The sequence below is a fragment of the Equus quagga genome, chromosome 1 (assembly GCF_021613505.1).
Source record: "Equus quagga isolate Etosha38 chromosome 1, UCLA_HA_Equagga_1.0, whole genome shotgun sequence".
NCBI lineage: Eukaryota > Metazoa > Chordata > Mammalia > Perissodactyla > Equidae > Equus > Equus quagga.
In genome coordinates, this window is record NC_060267.1 from 136,696,448 (window position 1) to 136,716,263 (window position 19,816).

The 19,816-nt window shown below is 44.1% G+C and overlaps 1 protein-coding gene across 4 annotated transcripts in view; it reads left to right on the forward strand.

Annotated features, from left to right (window-relative positions):
• Positions 1 to 19,816, forward strand: part of USP4 (ubiquitin specific peptidase 4) — a 42,835-nt gene that overhangs the window by 17,151 nt on the left and 5,868 nt on the right. For 3 of the 4 annotated variants that reach the window (XM_046638163.1, XM_046638181.1, XM_046638191.1), the window contains 11 exons: positions 667 to 807; positions 1,649 to 1,766; positions 5,142 to 5,315; positions 7,009 to 7,167; positions 8,059 to 8,283; positions 9,303 to 9,386; positions 10,442 to 10,536; positions 13,043 to 13,234; positions 14,113 to 14,201; positions 18,110 to 18,334; positions 19,668 to 19,738. In XM_046638163.1, the coding sequence (XP_046494119.1) occupies positions 667 to 807; positions 1,649 to 1,766; positions 5,142 to 5,315; positions 7,009 to 7,167; positions 8,059 to 8,283; positions 9,303 to 9,386; positions 10,442 to 10,536; positions 13,043 to 13,234; positions 14,113 to 14,201; positions 18,110 to 18,334; positions 19,668 to 19,738 (1,573 nt within the window). The remainder of the gene's footprint in view (positions 1 to 666; positions 808 to 1,648; positions 1,767 to 5,141; positions 5,316 to 7,008; positions 7,168 to 8,058; positions 8,284 to 9,302; positions 9,387 to 10,441; positions 10,537 to 13,042; positions 13,235 to 14,112; positions 14,202 to 18,109; positions 18,335 to 19,667; positions 19,739 to 19,816) is intronic. The other variant, XM_046638173.1, reaches the window with a different exon arrangement.

Genomic DNA, 19,816 nt, shown 5'->3' on the forward strand with positions numbered 1-19,816 from the left:
GCCATTGTCCTATTCTAGTATACTTACAGCCAGCTGTTTAATTTGGGTCAAGTATTTTTGGAGAAATTCATCTCTTAGTGCCATTTTTCTATGTCTTTTGCTGGTAACTCTTAAAATTCAGGGAAGCTTATGATTTATAGATCAAACCAGGATGCCCTAAGATCAAGCTTGTGGTTTATCCTATTGAAAGATTCAGTAGGACCGGCCCGGTGGCACAGCGGTTAAGTGCGCATGTTCTGCTTCTTGGCGGCCCAGGGTTTGCCAGTTTGGATCCCTGGTGCGGACGTGGCACTGCTTGGCAAAAGCCATGCTGTGGTAGGTGTCCCACATATAAAATAGAGGAAGATGAGCATGGATGTTAGCTCAGGGCCAGTCTTCCTCAGCAAAAAGAGGAGGATTGGCAGTAGTTAGCTCAGGGCTAATCTTCCTCAAAAAAAAGATTCAGTATATGTCCATGTGGATGAATGAGACAGGAAGACCAATTAATTTCTTTACTCTTGTTTAAATAAAATTTATCTTGAGGTAGCATGAAAATAGGCTTTTTGCAATTTATTTTAAGTAACTGAATATGGAGAACCTTTATTTCTTGAGAAGAGACCTAAGACATTAGATAGGGCTTGCTTTTTGCAAAAAGTCAGTAGCATTGTTTCTGCTTCTCTCTCCCAGATCAAGCACTGTGCCTAGCAGAAATTTTACTACCTCTCCAAAATCATCAGCAAGTCCCTATTCCTCAGTGTCTGCCTCTCACATTGCAAATGGTGATAGCACTAACACCTCTGGGATGCGCAGTTCCGGTGTCAGCAGGGGGTAAGAGCAGGCTCTTTCACTTTGCTTCCCTTTCCTCTGAATCCTTTCCCAGGCTGCACCTGGAGAGCTCCTCTGCTGCTGCACTAGTCATAAGTGGGATTAAGGTTCCCCATGGGAACACACTGCATGTAGTTTCTCACTCCATTTCATACCCTCAGTAAAGTGTGCATCCTGGTTCTGACTTACATTGCTTGACCTCCTGCGAGCTGGTATTTTCCCCACAGCATAAGTCACTGGTGGTCATGGGGTCACTGCATTTGTCTGTGAAGGGACAGGCTGGCCATATGGCAGAATAGCTGTAAGGAGATGATGCTCAGCTGTGGGAGAGCTCTGCCTGTTTTCCCTCTGGATGGCTGTGATCCTTTATCCAGGTGTTTCAGGAGCTCCTGCCACACACCACAGGTGGAATGGAAGAGGAGGGTGAAGCGACAGACTGTGCATGAACACTCAGGCACAGTCAAGACTGAGTGTGGTCTGGTGGGTGGTGACAGGTGCAAGCTCTTGATCTCGGTAACCACAATGTTCTTCCCTGACATCACCTGGCAGATAGCCTTCTGGAGGGATACAAAATTAGCATTTGCCAAAGCCTGAGAGTGGAGAATTCAAATAGCATTTCTTCTCTTAAGGATATGCTTATCACCTGCTATCATGTCAAATCAAGGGCAGGGGCAGGGTTGGTGGATGGTGTGGCTAGAGGACTGGAGAAGGGAGTAGAGAGAGCTTGTATCATGGGATCATTACCAGACAAGAATTCTAGAGGCCCCAGAGGAGCCCCAAAATGACCCTGAGGGCATGTATGCAGCACTTAGCTTTTATTGCTGATGTGGGTTGTGTTTTCCAGTGGATCTGGCTTCTCTGCTTCATATAATTGTCAGGAGTCTCCATCGTCTCACATACAACCTGGGCTCTGCGGACTTGGAAACCTGGGGAACACCTGCTTCATGAACTCCGCTTTGCAGGTAGAGGGGAGAGCTGCCATCTCAGTAACACTGTGTCTTTACAGTACTCGAAGCTTGGGTAAGAGTGGCCTGCTAAGGTGTTGGGACGATCCTCTCCCAGGGGTCCCTACTTACCCTTTGTCAATATTTCAGGGTACTTCCCGCTGATTACTACAGAGTGGTCTCATCAGTGTTTGTGGCCCCAAAATCTCTTCTTAATCACTTCTAGGTTTGGTTTTGTAGTAAAAACGTTTTGAATTTTGTTGACCATTAGTGAATGACGCTCCCAGAAAGTATTGGAGTGCTTGCCTGGTTAATCTCTGATGAGATGAGAACTCACAGCAGCTGGTGCCAAGCTAAATTATGCCTAGGTTAAGGTTGACCATCTTTTCACCAATGACAGTTGTCTCACCTTATGTCCTCGACTGGAGAAAATTCTAAAATCCTCCCTTTGAAACCTTATTTATTCATTCATCAAATATTTATTGGACACATACTGTGTGACAGTACTGTGATGGCTATGGGCTAGAGTTAGGGTCCAGCTACAGAGTTAGGAGGGCGCAGTCCCCACAACTGCCTTAACTTCTGACACCAACTGCAAGTTTGGGGGTCCCCAAGACCACCTTCAGTTTTGATAATTTGCTAGAAGGACTCACTTTAAGTCGTGAGTCACTTAAAACTATTAGACTCACAGTTATGGTTTATTATAGGGAAAGGATACACATTAGAATTAGCCGAGGGAAGAAGTAAATAGGCGCCAGCCCCTTGGCTGAGTAGTTAAGTTCTCACGCTCTGCTTCAGTGGCCCAGAGTTTCACCTCTTTGGATCCTGGGCACAGACCTGGCAGTGCTCTTCAGGCTATGCTGAGGCAGCGTCCCACATAGCACAACCAGAAGGACCCAGAACTAGAATATACAACTATGTACGGGGGGCTTTGGGGAGAAGAAGAAGAGGAAGAAGAAGAAGAAGAAGATTGGCAACAGATGTTAGCTCAGGTGCCAATCTTTAAGGGAAAAAAAGTAGATAGGGCAGAGTCCAGGAGGGTCCCCAGTGCAGGGCTTCTGTTGTCCTCTCCCTGTGAAGTCAAGATGCGTCACTCTTTTGGCATTGATGTGTAACATTAGGCATGGAGTGTTGCTGACCATGAAAACTCACTCAAGCTTTGTTGTGCAGAATTTTTATTGGGGATTTATTTCTTGGCTTGATTAATTGCCCAGATGGTTACAGTCAGTCTCCAGGTAGATTGATACCATGTGACCCAATTCCCCTACCCTAAGTTACACTGTTAGTCTTTTTGAAGCTGCTAGTTCTCACCTTAAGACTATGTGAGTGTGGCCAGCCCCCGCCCTAAATCACAGTGTTAGACTTTTCAGTATGACTGAAGGCCCCCAGGCAAAGAGATACTTCTATCAGGGATAACATTCCAAGAGTCAAAAGAATACTTTCCAGAAGCCAAGGGCAAATCCAGACCTTCTGTTTGGAGAAGGCCAAATTCTTTACCATACATGGGGACTCAGTGGTGAGCAAATCAAACATAGGTTTTTGTCCTCTCAAGACTTACAAACTAATTTTGAAGTTTCTTGGAATATAAGCGAAAAGATAAAAAGATTTATTAAAAAATTAGGTAACTCTTGGGTTTGGATATTATTTTTCTCCACTGTGGTGAGGTGGGAATAAGCCTAGAACTAAAGAAAAGAGACTTTAGATTTGGCTTTTCATGGGGAGGTTTTCTCAACTCTTTGTACACTCAATTCTCCTCAGATGTCAAATGAAGATAATAATTGGTGAGGAGGTCTGTAGTTCTAGATGTAAATATTAGGAAAAAAAGAAAGGTTAAATTCCATGATTTAAGTTTCTGTCTCATGATGCTAGGAAAAGAACAAGTAAAACCCAAAGGAAGTAGAAGGAGGGAAATAATAGAGATTAGAACAGAAATTAATGAAATACAAAGCACATTTACAGTACAACCAAATCTGTTTCCTTGAAAAGAACTAATAAAATTAATAAACTCTTATGGAAACCAATCAGGAAGTAGAGAGAGACGATATCAAGGACTAATGCCAGGAATGAAAAAGGAACATTACTATAGATCCTATAGGCATTAAAAAGATTATTAGATGATAGTAGAACAACTTTATGCCATTAAATTAGACAATTTAGATGACAAGTTTCGGACAAGATGCTTTGAAAAAGCACAATTTATCAAACTTATATAGGAAGAAAGAGAAAATCTTAGTAGTCTTGTATTTGTTAAAGATATTGATTTGATAATTAAAAGCCTTACAACAAAGAAGATTCTTGTTCTGAATGGCTTTATTGGTGAATGTATTCAAAGTTATAAGGCAGAAGTGACACCAATCATACAAACTCTTTCAGGAAGATTTTAGACTATTATATTTCATACCTATAGACACAAATAATATAAATAAGATTTTAGCAAATCAAATTCAATGATATCTAAATAAAAGTGGTAACACAGGTGGGGTTTGTGCCAGGAGAGCTAGGTTGTTTTGACATGAAGAATTAATCAGTGTCATTACCATGGTAACAGAATAAAGGAGAAAACCATATGATCATCTTAATAGATATAGAAAAAGCATTTGATAAAATTCAATACCCGCCTTCATTTTTTAATTTGAAGAGTTAAAATTATTATTCACATGTACAGTGATATCATTTATTGTTTTTTTCTGCCACCTTATTATCCTGATTTTTTTCCCCCATAATGTTTTGGCTCTGGTAAAACATTTTGCCTTCAGCTTATTTGTAGTTTGTCTTCTCATGAAACAGTGGAATGTCCCAATCAATTCTTTTTTTTTTTTCTTTTTAAAGATTTTATTTTTCCCTTTTCCCCCAAAGCCCCCTGGTACATAGTTGTATACTTTTGGTTGTGGGTCCTTCTAGTTGTGCTATGTGGGATGCCACCTCAGTGTGGCCTGATGAGTGGTGCCGTATCCATGCCCAGGATTCGAACTAGCGAAACCCTGGGCCGCTGAAGCAGAGCACAGGAACTTAACCACTCGGCCATGGGCCAGCCCCCCAATCAATTCTAATGAAAAAAGTTTTCTTAAAATTATCTTCCATTGAAGAGAAAATTATCGTGTGTCAGCCACTTCGGGTACACAGCTTTTGCCCTCAGGTAGCTTGTTTCAGAGACAGTTCTTAGGCAGTGATTGTGAGCTCCTCCAAGACCATTCCTTGGGAACTTAGCCACAAGATTGGCCACCAACTTGGGCTTCTGGGAGGCTGTGCCTTATTGTTGTGAGACTTTCAGAGAATCTGCCGAGTACTTCATTTGGTTCAGTTGACCCTCATTGGCCCTTTAGAACTTGGTTTATCTTGTGTCTTTGTGTGCTCTCTAGAAGAGGTGTGAGTTCTCATCGTGTTCTCTTTCAGTGTTTGAGCAACACTGCACCACTGACTGACTACTTTCTCAAAGATGAGTATGAGGCCGAAATCAACAGAGACAACCCTCTGGGAATGAAAGGGGAAATTGCAGAAGCCTATGCAGAGCTCATTAAGCAGATGTGGTCTGGAAGGGATGCTCATGTGGCACCTCGCATGTTCAAAGTAGGTTGATTTGATATATATACTTTTTTCCCGTTTTGGGGAGAGTTGTTTAGTGTTGTAATGAGGCATTCTTTCACCTGTATTTTGGGGTTAAGATGGGATCTGAGACTAAAAGTACCACATGATTATATCCTTCTTTTTGTTGTTTAGTCGTTCATCACACACTTATCTTAAGTGACTCAGGGCCACCCTGCCTTGGCTGGGGATACTTCAGAAGTCATTTGTAAACTGATTGCTCAGAGTGCTGTATTCATGGTGGCAGTCTTTAAATGGTCAGCATCATAAGCCAGACCAGAAAAATTCAATTTAATTTCCAGTGTCATCAAAGAGTACTCCCAGGTTCTCTGAGCCTAGAACCTGTACCCACTGTGGTTTGAGTTGGGTCCCCTAAGTCAAGAATTGGGTTGAATTTCTTGGAAGGTGGTGTGAGGGGCAGTTCTCACTTGGGTCCCTCAGCTAGGAAGACTGAGGAGGAGATGGGGGAACTGCAACGAGCACTTGGAGCAACTGAGGCTTTCCATTGCCCTCAATGTTTTTTCCTGCTGAGGGGGAAGTGCCTTACTTCCATATGTTAAAATCTGGAAATTCTATTTAGCGTGCACCACTGTGATTCAAGGAGCCTTCATGAAGCACATGGTAGAAAAGATATGCATGTTTTTGATCCAAAGAGGAAAAAAAATAGCACCTTAGCTCAATGAGAAAATTAAAATCTTAGATGGCTTATTAAAATTGAAAATTAATTCTTTCCATATCCATGGCCGCATTAATCTCTGGGAAATGTATGTAAGTTACTATTCACATACAAAGTCATGAGAGACTGGGATTGGGTGACGACACATTGGGCTCCAGCTAATGTAAATAAATAATTGGCAGACAGTATTTAGGAAGATTAGGGGTAGTGTAGAGCTTCTTCAACGATGGACATGTTCTCCCTCTGCAGTCTGGTATGGTAGCCACTAGCCACTTGAAATGTGGTTAGAGTGAACAAGAAACTGAATTTTTAATTGTATTTAATTAATTTAAACCTAAATAGCCCCCCTGTGGTTAAGAGCTATGGTATTGGACAACACAAGTGTAGAGCAGTAGTTCTCCAACTTTAGAATGCAGCAGAATCTCTTGGAGGGCTTGTGAAAACAGACTGTTGGACCATCCCTGAGTTTCTGATTCTGGAAGTCTGGAGTGGGCCCTGAGAATGTGCATTTCTAACATGTTCAGAAGTGATGCTGATGCCACTAGTTTGGACTCCACTCTGCGGATCACTGGTGTAGTGCAGTACAAGACAGACACTTACTTAAGGATAGGAGGGCTGTTAGGTAGAGGAGGATTCCTCTGGCTGTTGCAGGTGCCATTTGTAAAGTTCTTAGGGAGACTGAACAAAAGAAGGTGGTCAGAGAGGGATTCTTGTCAGTACTGAGGAGGTGTGGCTACTCAGGGTGCCACCGTACACCCTTCTCTTAAGGTAGTGGCTGGCCCAGATTCCTGTTGTTGTGGCTTTCAGATATGAGCCCTCTCTCTGGTGAGAACTACTGGTCTCCTTTAGGCCCTTGAGGAGTTATTTGGGCTACTCAACCCAGTGATGTGCTCCCTCACTGTCTCAGCTGACACTGCAAAACTATTTTTGATGATAGTTTCCCATCTGACTTCACTGGTTCTTTATATCTTATGCCATCTGATGTGGTTGCTTTTGTTGTAGACCCAAGTGGGACGTTTTGCCCCTCAGTTTTCTGGCTATCAGCAACAAGACTCTCAGGAGCTGTTAGCCTTTCTTCTAGATGGGTTGCACGAAGATCTGAACCGAGTAAAGAAGAAGCCCTACCTGGAGCTGAAGGATGCCAATGGGCGGCCAGATGCGGTATGATACTGAAGATTTTTGAACAATAGTATTCCAAAGAAGCTGCCTCCAGTTGAGAGTTGCAGGGACATCCTTCTGATCTTTGAGTGTTGGGCTCTGGTTGCCTCTCGCTGTTGTTGGTGATGTGAGCACATGCCTTGGTAGAGAAATGCATTCCAGGTCTAAAAGGGGTTAACTCTAGTTACTCCTAATGCTCTCTCTTGGGCTTCTTCAAGTTATTGTCACTTTGTTCAGTATAATTTCATTGGTTAACCAGAGACTAGGGCACCCTGAAAACTGTGAAGTACCTGTAATGTGGTCCCTTGGGATTATTATACTCATTAAAATTCATCTATGATTATTAAAATAGTTTATTAATATTATTAGGGCACTTACACTTTTTTGCTTTGATTTTATGATCTATGAAGAGGGAATTTAGTACTTGTTACCTTATCATATTGGGGTGATCAATATGCATACTTTAAAGTAGAATTTACATCTTAAAGGTAAAACCATGAGTTAGCTAAACTATAATATAAATTACAACCTCACTGAAGGGACTTTGGATCATCAGAAACCATATAGGAGGCCGTTCTTGCCCTGGTCAGGTCCATGTGCCCTGGGTGCTCTCAGTGCATCTGTCTCCCATCAGAGGACACACGGACACCTTGTTCCCCATAGATTCTACATCCACACTTTAAGTATGGGATTAGGTGTAGAACTGGCATGCGGTGTGAGTATGGTATGCTAAGAACAGTCCTAGCCCTGGCTGGCCTGGACCAAGCTCTTGGCTGCACAGACTGCCTTGCCTTATAGTCCATTTCACATTTTGCTGTGAATCATTCGGGATGCAGGCTTAAAGAACTGAGAGGTGTTAAGCATGTCTTATTTATCCCTTTTCCTTTCTTCCAGGTGGTGGCAAAGGAAGCCTGGGAGAATCACAGGTTGAGGAATGACTCTGTGATTGTGGACACATTCCACGGTCTCTTCAAATCTACTTTGGTTTGCCCAGAATGTGCTAAAGTTTCTGTGACTTTTGACCCATTTTGCTATCTAACTCTCCCACTGCCCTTGAAGAAAGATCGAGTTATGGAGGTCTTCCTTGTTCCTGCTGACCCTCGCTGTAGACCTACCCAGGTAAGAGAGTTGGCATTCTCATGGTACCCCTCGTTGTGAGTGGTCCCCATACCCAGAGTGGCACTGTTTCCATCTGCTGCATCAGAAACTCCGTCAGCTACCTCTGAATCCCTTTGGTGCTTGCCTGAGTGTGTGCCCTTGGCCTTTGTGTAATCCTGTATCATTCAAGGCATATTAGGGACTGGCCCCGTGGCCGAGAGGTTAAGTTCGCGCACTCCGCTTTGGCGGCCCACAGTTTCACCAGTTCAAATCCTGGGCACGGATGTGGCACCGCTCATTAAGCCGTGCTGAGGCAGCGTCCCACATGCCACAACTGGAAGGACCCACAACTAAAAATACATAGCTATGTACCGGGGGACTTTGGGAGAAAAAAAGGAAAAGTAAAATCTTTAAGATAAATAAATAAATAATAAAATCTTAAAAAAAAAAGAAAAGGCGTATTATGAGGGTCATCTGGGTTTCTCTGTCACTTTTTTTCCCCATGCTCCATTCACGCAACTAAAGTAACCTGGCTGATCCGCTAGGTAGTCCTTGAATTTGAATATTGGGGAACCAGAAGCAAAGTACTTTCCTTGGTCAGGTTTACCCCTAAATCAGGTAGGAGAACCTGCCAGAACAAAAGGCCAGATGAGAGGTGTGACCAGCAAGTCTTAGTGCTTAGTCTTCTGGCTTTAGTTTCTTCATCTCCAAAGAAAGATGATAGATAGGACTAGGTGACAATTTGTATAACTTAAACAATTCATTAAAGGAAGTAGTGAATGGCTCCAACAAGTTAAGAATAAAATAAAACAATGTTTAGGAGAGAAAGAGATGGCCTAGCTCCTGTGCTGCTGCCTGAATAGAGGCAGGTGCTGATACAGATTTGTCTGTTTGCTCTTCTGGCCACTCATCTGGGCCTTGACTTCACCATACACTGTTTCTGGAAGGGCATCGCTGCCCTCCATGATGCCTGGTCCTCCCAGCTCATCTCCTACCCTTTCTGCAGCACTCTCATCACCCCTCCCATCTCTCTTTTACAGTATCGCGTGATTGTGCCGCTGATGGGGGCCGTGTCTGACCTGTGCGAGGCTCTCTCCAGGCTGTCTGGCATTGCTGCAGAGAACGTAAGGCGGGTCGTCAGTGGTGCTTAATGTACTGGGGAGTACTTCATAGTCCTTTGGAGTTTGTTTTCAACCTTGTATCCACTTTTGGGGGGTAGTTAGTATTGGCCAGCACAAATGTGATTATATCTGGATGCCTCAGACCTCCTGGCCCTCACTCGCTGTGCACAGTGTGGCTGAAACTGTCCCTTCCAGCCCTGGAGAACACTGTCTTTCCTCCATTGAGGTCACACTGGCCATGGTCAGAGGGCCAGGATTTGGGCTCTGCTCTCAGCTTTGCTGCCCCTTCCTACACGACCTCTTCTGTAGTATGAGAAGCTGGAAATTCTTTCCTGCCCTAAACTCCATAAGTCTGTGGAGTGACACTGTGATGTTCTTGAGAGAAATCTTTATTTAAAAATAACTGCTAACCCACAACTAGAATATACAACTATGTACCAGAGGGATTTGGGGAGATAAAGCAGAAAAAAAAAGCAAAAAAGATTGGCAACAGTTGTTAGCTCAGGTGCCAATCTTAAAAAAAAACAAAAAACGAAAAACAACTGCTCATGCTGGGCTTTCTGCTGAGCCTAGCCCTGTGTGAGGTGAGGAAACTGAAGACCGCCCCTGGCACAAGGACCCATCCTCCTGCCCAGCCCTGGTCAGTGCCCTTGCTCCTCTCCACTCCTCTTGCACCCCTGCTGGTTTCAGGTGGTTGTGGTGATTGAGGTTTGGTCTGTTCTGTTCTGCTATGTGCTGAGGTTGGCTTAGAGACTTCCAGCCCTGGGGAACACCCCAGAGGCTTCTGGGTGACTGCCAGTCTCTGGTCAGCATTCACTCCCCACCATTTGAGGGCAGATCCCATTGTAAACCTCAGTACAGATGTTACCAGCATATCCTCTGCTGGTGGCAGCCATGCTGCTCCCCCTTGGACCTTGGCCCCTGAGCTCTGGGGCTGGGTGTATGGTGGTTTCTCTGGAGGCAGTGTTCCAGCTCCATATTTTTTTCATTTGTTCCTGGGTTTTTAGCAGAGGTGCTCTTATCCATCCTGTAATCTTTCTGTTACTGTACATTCTTAGATGGTGGTCACAGATGTGTATAATCACCGATTCCACAAAATTTTCCAAATGGATGAAGGTTTAAACCACATCATGCCTCGGGATGACATTTTCGTGTGAGTACTCAGCAGTTTTTGCTGCAGGGTCAAAGGAAACATTCTAGAGGCTTTACCTTGTTCTTGGCTCTATAGCAGAAGTTATGGTAGTCGGTGCTCATGTGGATTTACCCTGACCCCTGGGTGCAAGAGATGGGTGTTCAGGGAATTGTGGGCTGTCCTCAGTGAAGCATGCACTGCCACTTTAGAGCTAGATGTTCTAGATAACTGCTCAGGATGGTCACAGCCTTTTGTCAACAGTTGCTCCCTGTTAAGAAGGCCTATTCAGGCGTCCTACAGGTGGTCGTGCTGTCAGAAATGCCTTTCTCAGGAAGAGTTCCAGCTTTGTCGGGGGCCACAGGAAGACAGGAAAAGGGACATGGTACAGGAAGGGTCTCGTCCTTTCTCCATGCCACAGGCAGTGGCTCCTCCAGCAGGTGCCATCTCAGAATGACAGGGAGGGTTGATTTAAACAGCCTTTTTCAGCTCTAACATTCTACAATCTCTAAGACTCAGTTTTTTCACTTCAACTCCAGTTGGTCTCTTTGGCCTCTCCCGAGTCCTCTTGCTTCAAGGCTACTCTGTGTAATTGTGTGTGTCCCCCTCTTCCAGGTGGGGCAGAGTGGATGTGAGCTTGCCTTTGCTTCTAGATAACCACTTGCTCAGGGAAGCTTGAATGTGGACCACATCCATGCTGTCTCTCTCATTCGTCCTCACTTAGAAGCTTGCCTCTGCTGAGAGGTTTTTAGGATTTTGTTTTGGTTTTGGTTTTTGTTTTTGGCTGAGGAATGCAGCACACAAAGGAGGCATTTTCTTCCCTTTACATTTTTGGGCCTCTAACTTCTAGGTCACTTTAAAAGAAATAGTACTTGACCACGTCCAAGATCCTGGTTCTCTTCACCCTTGCATAGGCTGCCTCCCCGCTCACAGCCATCTTCCCTCACTTTACAGATGGAGAGCACCAAGGCTTATACTGGAGCTGCAGAGCTAGGGCACGGGAAAGGCAGCTTTCATGTCCTTTTCTGACCCCAAGTCCTTAACACAGTCTCCCTCAACTCTGGAAACTAATGTTTGCACATACCTGAGCTGAGAAGAACTGGGGCGTTGCCCTGTGCGGAGCTTGGCAAACCACCACCAATGAAGGAATCTTCAGAGGGCCAACCAGCAGGAAAGCAAATTGTTTTAAAGATGAATTGATTTACTGAGAGAGTAGGTTGTAAAAGTCCTCTTCACAAGAGGAAAAATTTTTTTGGTAACTATCTATGGTGATGGGTGTTAACTAGAATTGTGGTGATCATTTTGCAGTATATACAAGTATCAAATCATTATATTGTACACCTGAAACTAATATAATGTTATATGTCAGTTATACCTCAATAAAAAAATGAATTGATAATTGTCTTACAAAAACACAATAGCAGCATCTAATACTTTTTAAGCATGTGGTACATTGTGCTAAGTTACTTAATTCTCACCACTACCCTGTAAGGTGGGTAATCCCGTTGTCTGTTGAGTAAACAAGACTCAAGTTAGGCTCTTGGCCCAGTCACAGCAGCCAGAAGGTGGCAACGATAGACATGGAAGCTGGGCCAGCCTCACTCCAAGGCCTGGTTCTTGACCTTTATGCTAGACCACAGGGTCCTGACCCTAGAGCACACCTTGGACATCTTTGTGAGTTTTTCTTAGAATGCCTCCTGCATGTACTACAGTCAGGACTGTTTGCCAAGCATCTGGGGAGGGATGTGTGTGTGTTTGTGTTTAGTTTTCAAAAATTGAATCAGTAAGTTTGTGTCTCCCCCTATAGGAAGAGGGAAAGACTACAAGTCGGTTGCCAGCAATTTTGGTAACATCTGTTCCAGGATAAAACATCTATAAATCTCCTCAATCCCATGTATTCACTAAGTAAGACATATTTTTCAAAATCATTGATTTGTAATGAGCAGTTTCTTTAGTTTTCTCTGATTTAAAAAAAAATTAAATATCATTCTTTTACTTCAATGTTTTTGAACAAAAATGGCAATTAGTTTTATAAATTTGCTTCCTCATTGGAAATAGAGTCTTTGACTAATATTCCAGGTGTATGCTTTGTACAATATTTGGTTTTATTGTAGGGCAAGGCACTGAGAATGCCTTTTTAAAAGTTGAGCTCCTTGGTGACAAAAAATGAACTTGGTGGCTGGGTCACCCTGTGTGCCTTTGTGTCTTGATTGATGGTCCACATGACAGCTGTCGTCTGTGTTGAGTCTCAGTTTAAGGACCCCAGAGTTTGAGGTCATGGTTGGGGGAAGGAGGATCATGTTTGCCCCAAGTCCCGGGTTGTATAGGTTCACGTTGTGCTGACCGTGACCCTCCTTGGGATTCCTGACCCAGCCTCTAGAATCATCTTGGAAATGGTTTATCTACCTTTTGTGCTAAACTATGCTCTGTCCCAGTAACCATAGTCCTGGCCACCATGTGGCTGTAGCTCAGATCTCTATTGCTCACAGGGACCAGCTGCTGAAGGCGCCCTCTTTTGTGATTGACACAGGTATGAGACATGCAGCACATCCTCGGACAGCTCAGAATGTGTCACACTTCCAGTCTACTTCAGAGAGAGGAAGTCCAGAACATCGAGTACTTCCTCTGGGGCAGTGTTGTACGGGCAGCCACTGCTGGTTTCTGTCCCCCGGCACAAGCTAACCTTCGAATCTTTGTACGAGGCTGTTTGTGAGCGCATCAGGTTGGTGGCAGGAATGTGATTTGCTTGTTATTTAAAATCAATACAGGCCCAGTAATAGTAGTGACTCTCCCGTGCAGAGTGCCTGTGTTGATCCTTTGTGCTCGCTTCTGTTGGAAATGCAATTGTGCCAGCCCCCGGGAGGGCCAAGGCAGGTGCTGTTGGGACAGGGCGTCTGGCACATCATTTTTTTTTTAAGGAAGATTAGCCCTGAGCTAACTACTGCCAATCCTCCTCTTTTTGCTGAGGAAGACTGGCCCTGAGCTAACATCCATGCCCATCATCCTCTACTCCATACATGGGACACCTACCACAGCATGGCTTTTGCCAAGCGGTGCCATGTCTGCACCTGGGATCCGAACCAGTGAACCCCGGGCCACCAAAGTGCGCACTTCACCGCTGTGCCACTGGGCCGGCCCCTGACACATCTTAAGCATCATGACACTAGGCACCTAAGCCTCCTGTGGTCTCTGGAATCATGTCTGTCACTCCTTTCAGTCAGCTGCTTTAGGGAGTCTAGTGCTTTGTGGCATTTTGTATTTGAATACGATTTCTGAAGTACTCCATTATCATTTTGAAGCTGGTAATTAATGTTATTGGGAAATGTTTTCTAAAGTGATGGTGCCACTTGATATCTATAGAAGACTTGAAATACACTTTCTCAGAGTCTTCAGTGACTTGGTAGTTAGATATCTTATGTCTTAGGTTCCTCTCAATTTCTTGAAATATTGCACCATCACTTGATTTTTAAGCCCTTTTATTTACATAAGTTGCTTTTTATATAGCTGAATATATAAATTATGAACTACTTCTAGCTAAGTAGTGGAGAAAAATACATAAATGTTACAACTAACAAACAATTTTTCTTTCTTTTTTTCAAGCCGCTATATAAAACAGCCTTTGCCTGATGAGTCTGGTGGCTTGCCCTTGGAGCCGGGGGCCTGCAATGGCTCCAGGGGCAGCTGTGAAGGTGAGCGCTTGTCATGCTATGGGGCTGTGACTGACCAAATCCCTCCTGACCTCCCTCTTCTTCCAAAGGTTTTCTACACAGGGGAGAGGGAGGCTCTGAGGCTGGGTTGGGGGCTCTGCCTGAAGAGCAGACCTGCGAGCCCTGTCTGTGCCATTCCACCGTGCCAGTGCCTGTTGTCCAACTTGGACCCCTCGTGGAATCTTCTTAGACATGTAGACTGATTTTCACCTCAGGCAGACTGAGCCAAGCGGGACTGAGTGACTTGCCCAAGGTCATGAGGCAGAGTCAGGATTTGATTCTTATCTGTGGGGTTTGCAAAGTGGGTGCTTATCTAGTACTTGACTGCCTCCGTGACCTGGCTTCTATCGGCAGAGCTGTTATCTTTGCCCTTACCCATCACTGTGGTGTGGCACCACCCCTGGGGAGGGCAGGCGTTCTGGTCAGCCAGTCAGAAGGCAGAGACGCATTCTCTTGGGCATTTCTTTCTTTATACCCAGGAAGCTACAGGTAGTGGCTAACTCTAGACAGCTCCTGGTGTGGGAGTGAAGAGAGCCACAGTCGAAAAGCAGTAAGTTAGGTTTGTTGCAGGAAACCCAGAGCCCTCACCATCTTCCTGTGGCCAGCTGCTCGCAGGCTCACCCGTGGCCCGTGTCTTACCTGCATTGCAGCTATCACTCTTCTTTTTGGGGCTTAAGTGACTTGGTGGCCTTATTCCTATGAAACTATAAATGTCCTCCAAGTTAGTACTGTAAATTTTCAATTGCAAATCCAAATGCCCAGATTTCAACAACATGCAGTCTTGGAAAGTGAGAATTAACATTAAAAATAATAACTACAAAGCTCTGTCATCAACAGACATTCCAAATTGTTGGTATTTTAGGTTGAGTATTTATTATAGTCATATCTTATTCTTGCCCAGAATATCATGTTCTCCTCCAACTAGGGATGAACAGGAGTGTATTTTATGCACAGGTCCCACAAGCAGAGATGTCAGAGTGGGAATGGTAATCTCTGAGCAGACCCTGGGAGACCTGTGGGTCTTCAGCACTCTGGAAATTAGGTTCATTGTGATTCCCAGCTCAAGGAGTACAGTAGAATTGAACAAGTCACTTCATCTCTCTGAACCTTGGTTGAACCATCTGCAAAATGAGACGATGACATCTGCTTCAGAGTTGAGGTTACAATTTAGTGAGATAACTTGGTTAAAATACCTGGCACGTAATAGATGCTCAATTAATAATAACACCGTGTAAGTATTTGCTGTTGTTATAATTAGCCTAGCTTCTTAGACATTCCATCTATCAGTCTCTACTGCCTTCTTTTGAATCCTATAAGCGAGTCTTGGTGCAGAGACTTCAAACCCTGTTTGATGTTGAAATACAGTCATGTACTGCATAACATTTTGATCAATGGCAGACTGCATGTACAACTGTGGTCCCGTAAGATTAGTACCATACAGCTTAGGTGTAGAGTGGGCTATACGATCTAGGTTTGTTTGAGTACACTCTATAATGTTCATACAACAACGAAATTGTTTAATAACGCATTCCTCAGAAAGTACCTGTGGTTAAGCGACACATGACTACACTTTTAACTTCTTTACTACCATGGCTCCTTGTTAGGCCTTTGGTGGCTGTCTCCTGCTGATTCTCTGAGTGACCTTGGGTAGCTGCTTTCAGTGGACCCTGCTTTCTTTTCTCATCCTGTGATAGACACTTCATGGCATTTTAATTCCGACTGCATTATCAGAAGGTTCCTGAGATTGTCCAGGTAACTGGCAGCCCAGTGGCACAGCCAGGGACAGAGTTCTTATAGTGCTGGGGCTCTGTTTGTTCACTGAGTGGGGTTGAGGCTAATTTTGGTTGTGTCCCTCTTGGAGAGGCAGCAGGCAGGGCAGGGTTTCTCTTGCCAGTCTGGGAGTGGGCCAGGCTTACCTGGGTATAAAAGGGGTAGTGCCACTGTCTCAGGAGTCAAGTGAGCTGGTTGGGAAAGGAATGGCTGTGAGAGCTGGGGCTTGCAGTCTCATGCAAGCTGGCTGTTTCAGAGTGGTGCTGATGGGGATCCGTGTCACATCCTCATCCATGCTGTGCTGTTGCTGTAGCCTAAGAGGAAACTGTGCTGTATGGTCCTGGGCCCAACTTGTCCTTCCTTGTGAACACCCCCAAGGCAGACTCTCCTTGAAAGAGAGGATTCTTATGTTGAACATTCTCCTTTCCTTGGAGTTTCCATTTCTACTGATATTTCCCTAAGTATGTAAACTTTATCTTTTATTATTTTTATTTATTTATTTATTTTAAAGATTTTATTTTTTACTTTTTCTTCCCAAAGTCCCCCGGTACATAGTTGCATATTTTTAGTTGTAGGTCCTTCTAGTTGTGGCATGTGGGACGCCACCTCAGTGTGGCCTGATGAGCAGTGCCATGTCCGCACCCAGGATCCGAACTGGCACAAGCCTGGGCCACCGAAGTGGAGTGCACAAACCTAACCACTTGGCCATGGGGCTGGTCCCTTTTATTTATTTCTTTTTTGAGGAAGATTAGCCCTGAGCTAACAATCTGCTGCCAATCCTCTTCTTTTTGCTGAGGAAGACTGGCCCTACGCTAACATCCATGCCCATCTTCCTCTACTTTATATGTAGGATGCCACCTCAGCATGGTTTGACAAGCAGTACGGAGGTCTGCACCCACGATCTGAACTGGTGAACCCCAGGCCCCGAAGTGGAACATGCAAACCTAACCGCTGTACCACCAGGCTGGCCCCAAACTTTATATTTTAAATGTTTTCTTCCCCTATTACTTTGCATCACCTTTTGGAGTTGTCCCCACCTTTGTTGAAATTATTTATCTGATACCTTAATTTTCCCCTTTGATTGCCCAACAACAAAAAGTATGATGAATATGTTCATGGATCTTTTTATTGCAGCCACATGTACCAGTTCTCTGGAAATACCTAAGAAATGTATTCATCAGCATATGTCTCTAGAATGCCTATTAAAACTCTTGAAACTCGGCAATCTCGAATAAAGAGAAAATAAAGGAAAAAAACGGATAAGGGGGGCTCTGTCTGCCATGTTCCCCGGGACCCCGCATGGCACCTGCACCTGACAGACAGTAAATGCCTGTTGAAGGGACAAGTCTCAAATGTTTCTTGTGGTGGAAATGGAGACCTTTACTTAGTATTTGTGTTCATTATAATATTTAAAAGTTGACTTTTAAATTGCATTTCTTACCAAACTGTCTTCTTGAATGTTGAGTATGTGTTTAATTTTGGTCCTTTTCTCTTGATGGGCCTAATGATGAAGTTGAAAAGTCCTCTTTAGTACAATGCCTTGAAAATTCTTTTTTTTTTCTGTATGACATTGAGTTTAATGAAATCTCTTGCTGAAAACCAATATGCTTTAAAATCAGAGAATTAAAAATACATTTCTGAAGAGGAAGTAGTTTATTTTTTTTTTAATTTTTATTGAGTTAATGATAGGTTACAATCTTGTGAAATTTCAAAGATTCTAGGAGTCGTTGAGTCCTCAATCAGTCTTCCCATCTCCTTCCCCCTTTCTCTGATGCTGGAAAGGCCTGGAAAATGCCTCCAGTAAAGTATCAAGTCATGAGGAGCCCAAATTTAGAACCAGCAGGACTGCTTGACTCGCTTTCTACCTTCGGGTAACTTGTTGAACCTCCCTGGGCCTCTGCTTCCTCGACACAGAAGAGCAGTGCCCACTCTGCCTGTCTTACTGAGTTGTGATGAGGGTCACGTGAATTCAAGTGCCTTGTAAATGCAAAGGGGTGGATGTAGTTCCATATACACAGGACAAAATCTGGAAGGAAACACCACAGTTAGGTATGAAATAAAATTTTTAACATTGGAATGGTGGTAAATTATATACACATTATTTTTCATTTGTGTGCCAGGAGACGATGAAGAGGAAATGGAGCATCAGGAAGAAGGCAAAGAGCACCTTTCAGAAACAGAAGGCAGTGGGGAGGATGAGCTGGGAAGTGAACATAGTGAGACCACTCAAAAGATCAAAGGCCGGCCCTGCCCGAAAAGGCTTTTTACCTTCAGCCTTGTGAACTCCTATGGAACAGCTGACATAAATTCCCTTGCAGCTGACGGAAAACTACTTAAACTCAACTGTAAGTGCTTTTTCTGACATTTCAGACTGGACTTTTGGGGGCTTGGGATCTATTTGAAAATACTTGCACTGAATGCTTACTATGTTGGGCTTTCATCATCTCCGTGTAGCTCAGGGACACTTTTGTGATCCTTGGTTTGAAGCTCCCTAAAGACTGTTTTAGATACATGATCACCACTCCCCTCCCTTCTGCCCACTCCTGGCCTCCTTGTCAGGCTTTTCTCTCTAGTCCTTGATGACTTCAGAAGGAAGCAATCTCTCCCTCCACTCCTGCCACCCTTCAGGACCTTTGCTCCAGGTTGATAACACTTCTTGTGGCCCTCCTGGATAACAGCATTTCCCCAAACTCATTTCACTTTTGAGAATAAATGCATTTTTTTTTTTTTCCATGAGAATACTCATGAAATGTGACCCATCTAGAAGATGATCATGGATTTTGTAGGCTGTTACCTGGAGCTTATAATGAAACTGCTATACAGACAGGAAGAAGCATCCACATGGGGTGTGTCATGTGTGTGTGAGAAGCACAAGTGAACGGGGAGGATGCCTGCACAGGATCAGGAGGGGAGCTGCAAAAGTGTCTCCTGGGTCTTTTAGCTTCCTTTACTGGAGAAGAAATTAGCTAGATGTCCGCTAGCTAGCTAGCTAGCTAGCTTTCTTGCTTTTTTTGGTTATACCTCTTTAAAAAAATTTTTTTTAATAACAGCTTTATTGAGATATTCTTGGATCTCCACATCCATCTCTCTCTCCATCTCACTGCAGCTCCCTCCTCTCCATGTGGCTTCGTCCTCTTTAGTACAACGCCTTGAAAATTCTTGCCAAATATTCTAGGAGTCTTTGACTCCTCAATCGGTCTTCCCATCTCCTTCTCCCTTTCTCTGATGCTGGAAAGGCCTGAAAAATGCCTCCCGTCAGTAAGTGGGGCAATGTAGGCATTGCTTTGTTTCTTTTCTTTTTCTCACGGTCTTACTCTTGCTCTGCCTAATAGCCATTGTCTGAAAACAGTTATTTCGTCAGGTTTTCTTGTGGTTTAAGGAGGGAGGGTAAATCTGGTTACTCTTACTCCATCTTGACCTATGACCTTTCAGAATTTTTAAATAGTACTTTTGGAGCTTATCTGTAGCATTGAGGAAATCTTCGCCAAAGGATTTGGGGGTTCAGGGGTTCAGAGTTGACTGGCTTAAGGCAGAGCACTGCTCTTGGCAGTGGCTGGTGATGGGTGAGCAGGTGTCAATGGTGCAGCCTGAGCGTGGTCCTTCTCACTCCTGTCACCTGAAAGCCTCTCCCATTGCTGGCCATTCAGTAGTGAGTGACACTTTGGTGCTCCTCCACAGCTCGATCCACACTGGCCATCGACTGGGACAGTGAGACCCGGAGCCTTTATTATGATGAGCAAGAATCTGAGGTAGGTCACTTGGGATTCTTGGTCAGTGGTATGTGCTGGTTTCTGCTCTGGATGTGTCTTAGGGTCCCTCTCACCAGT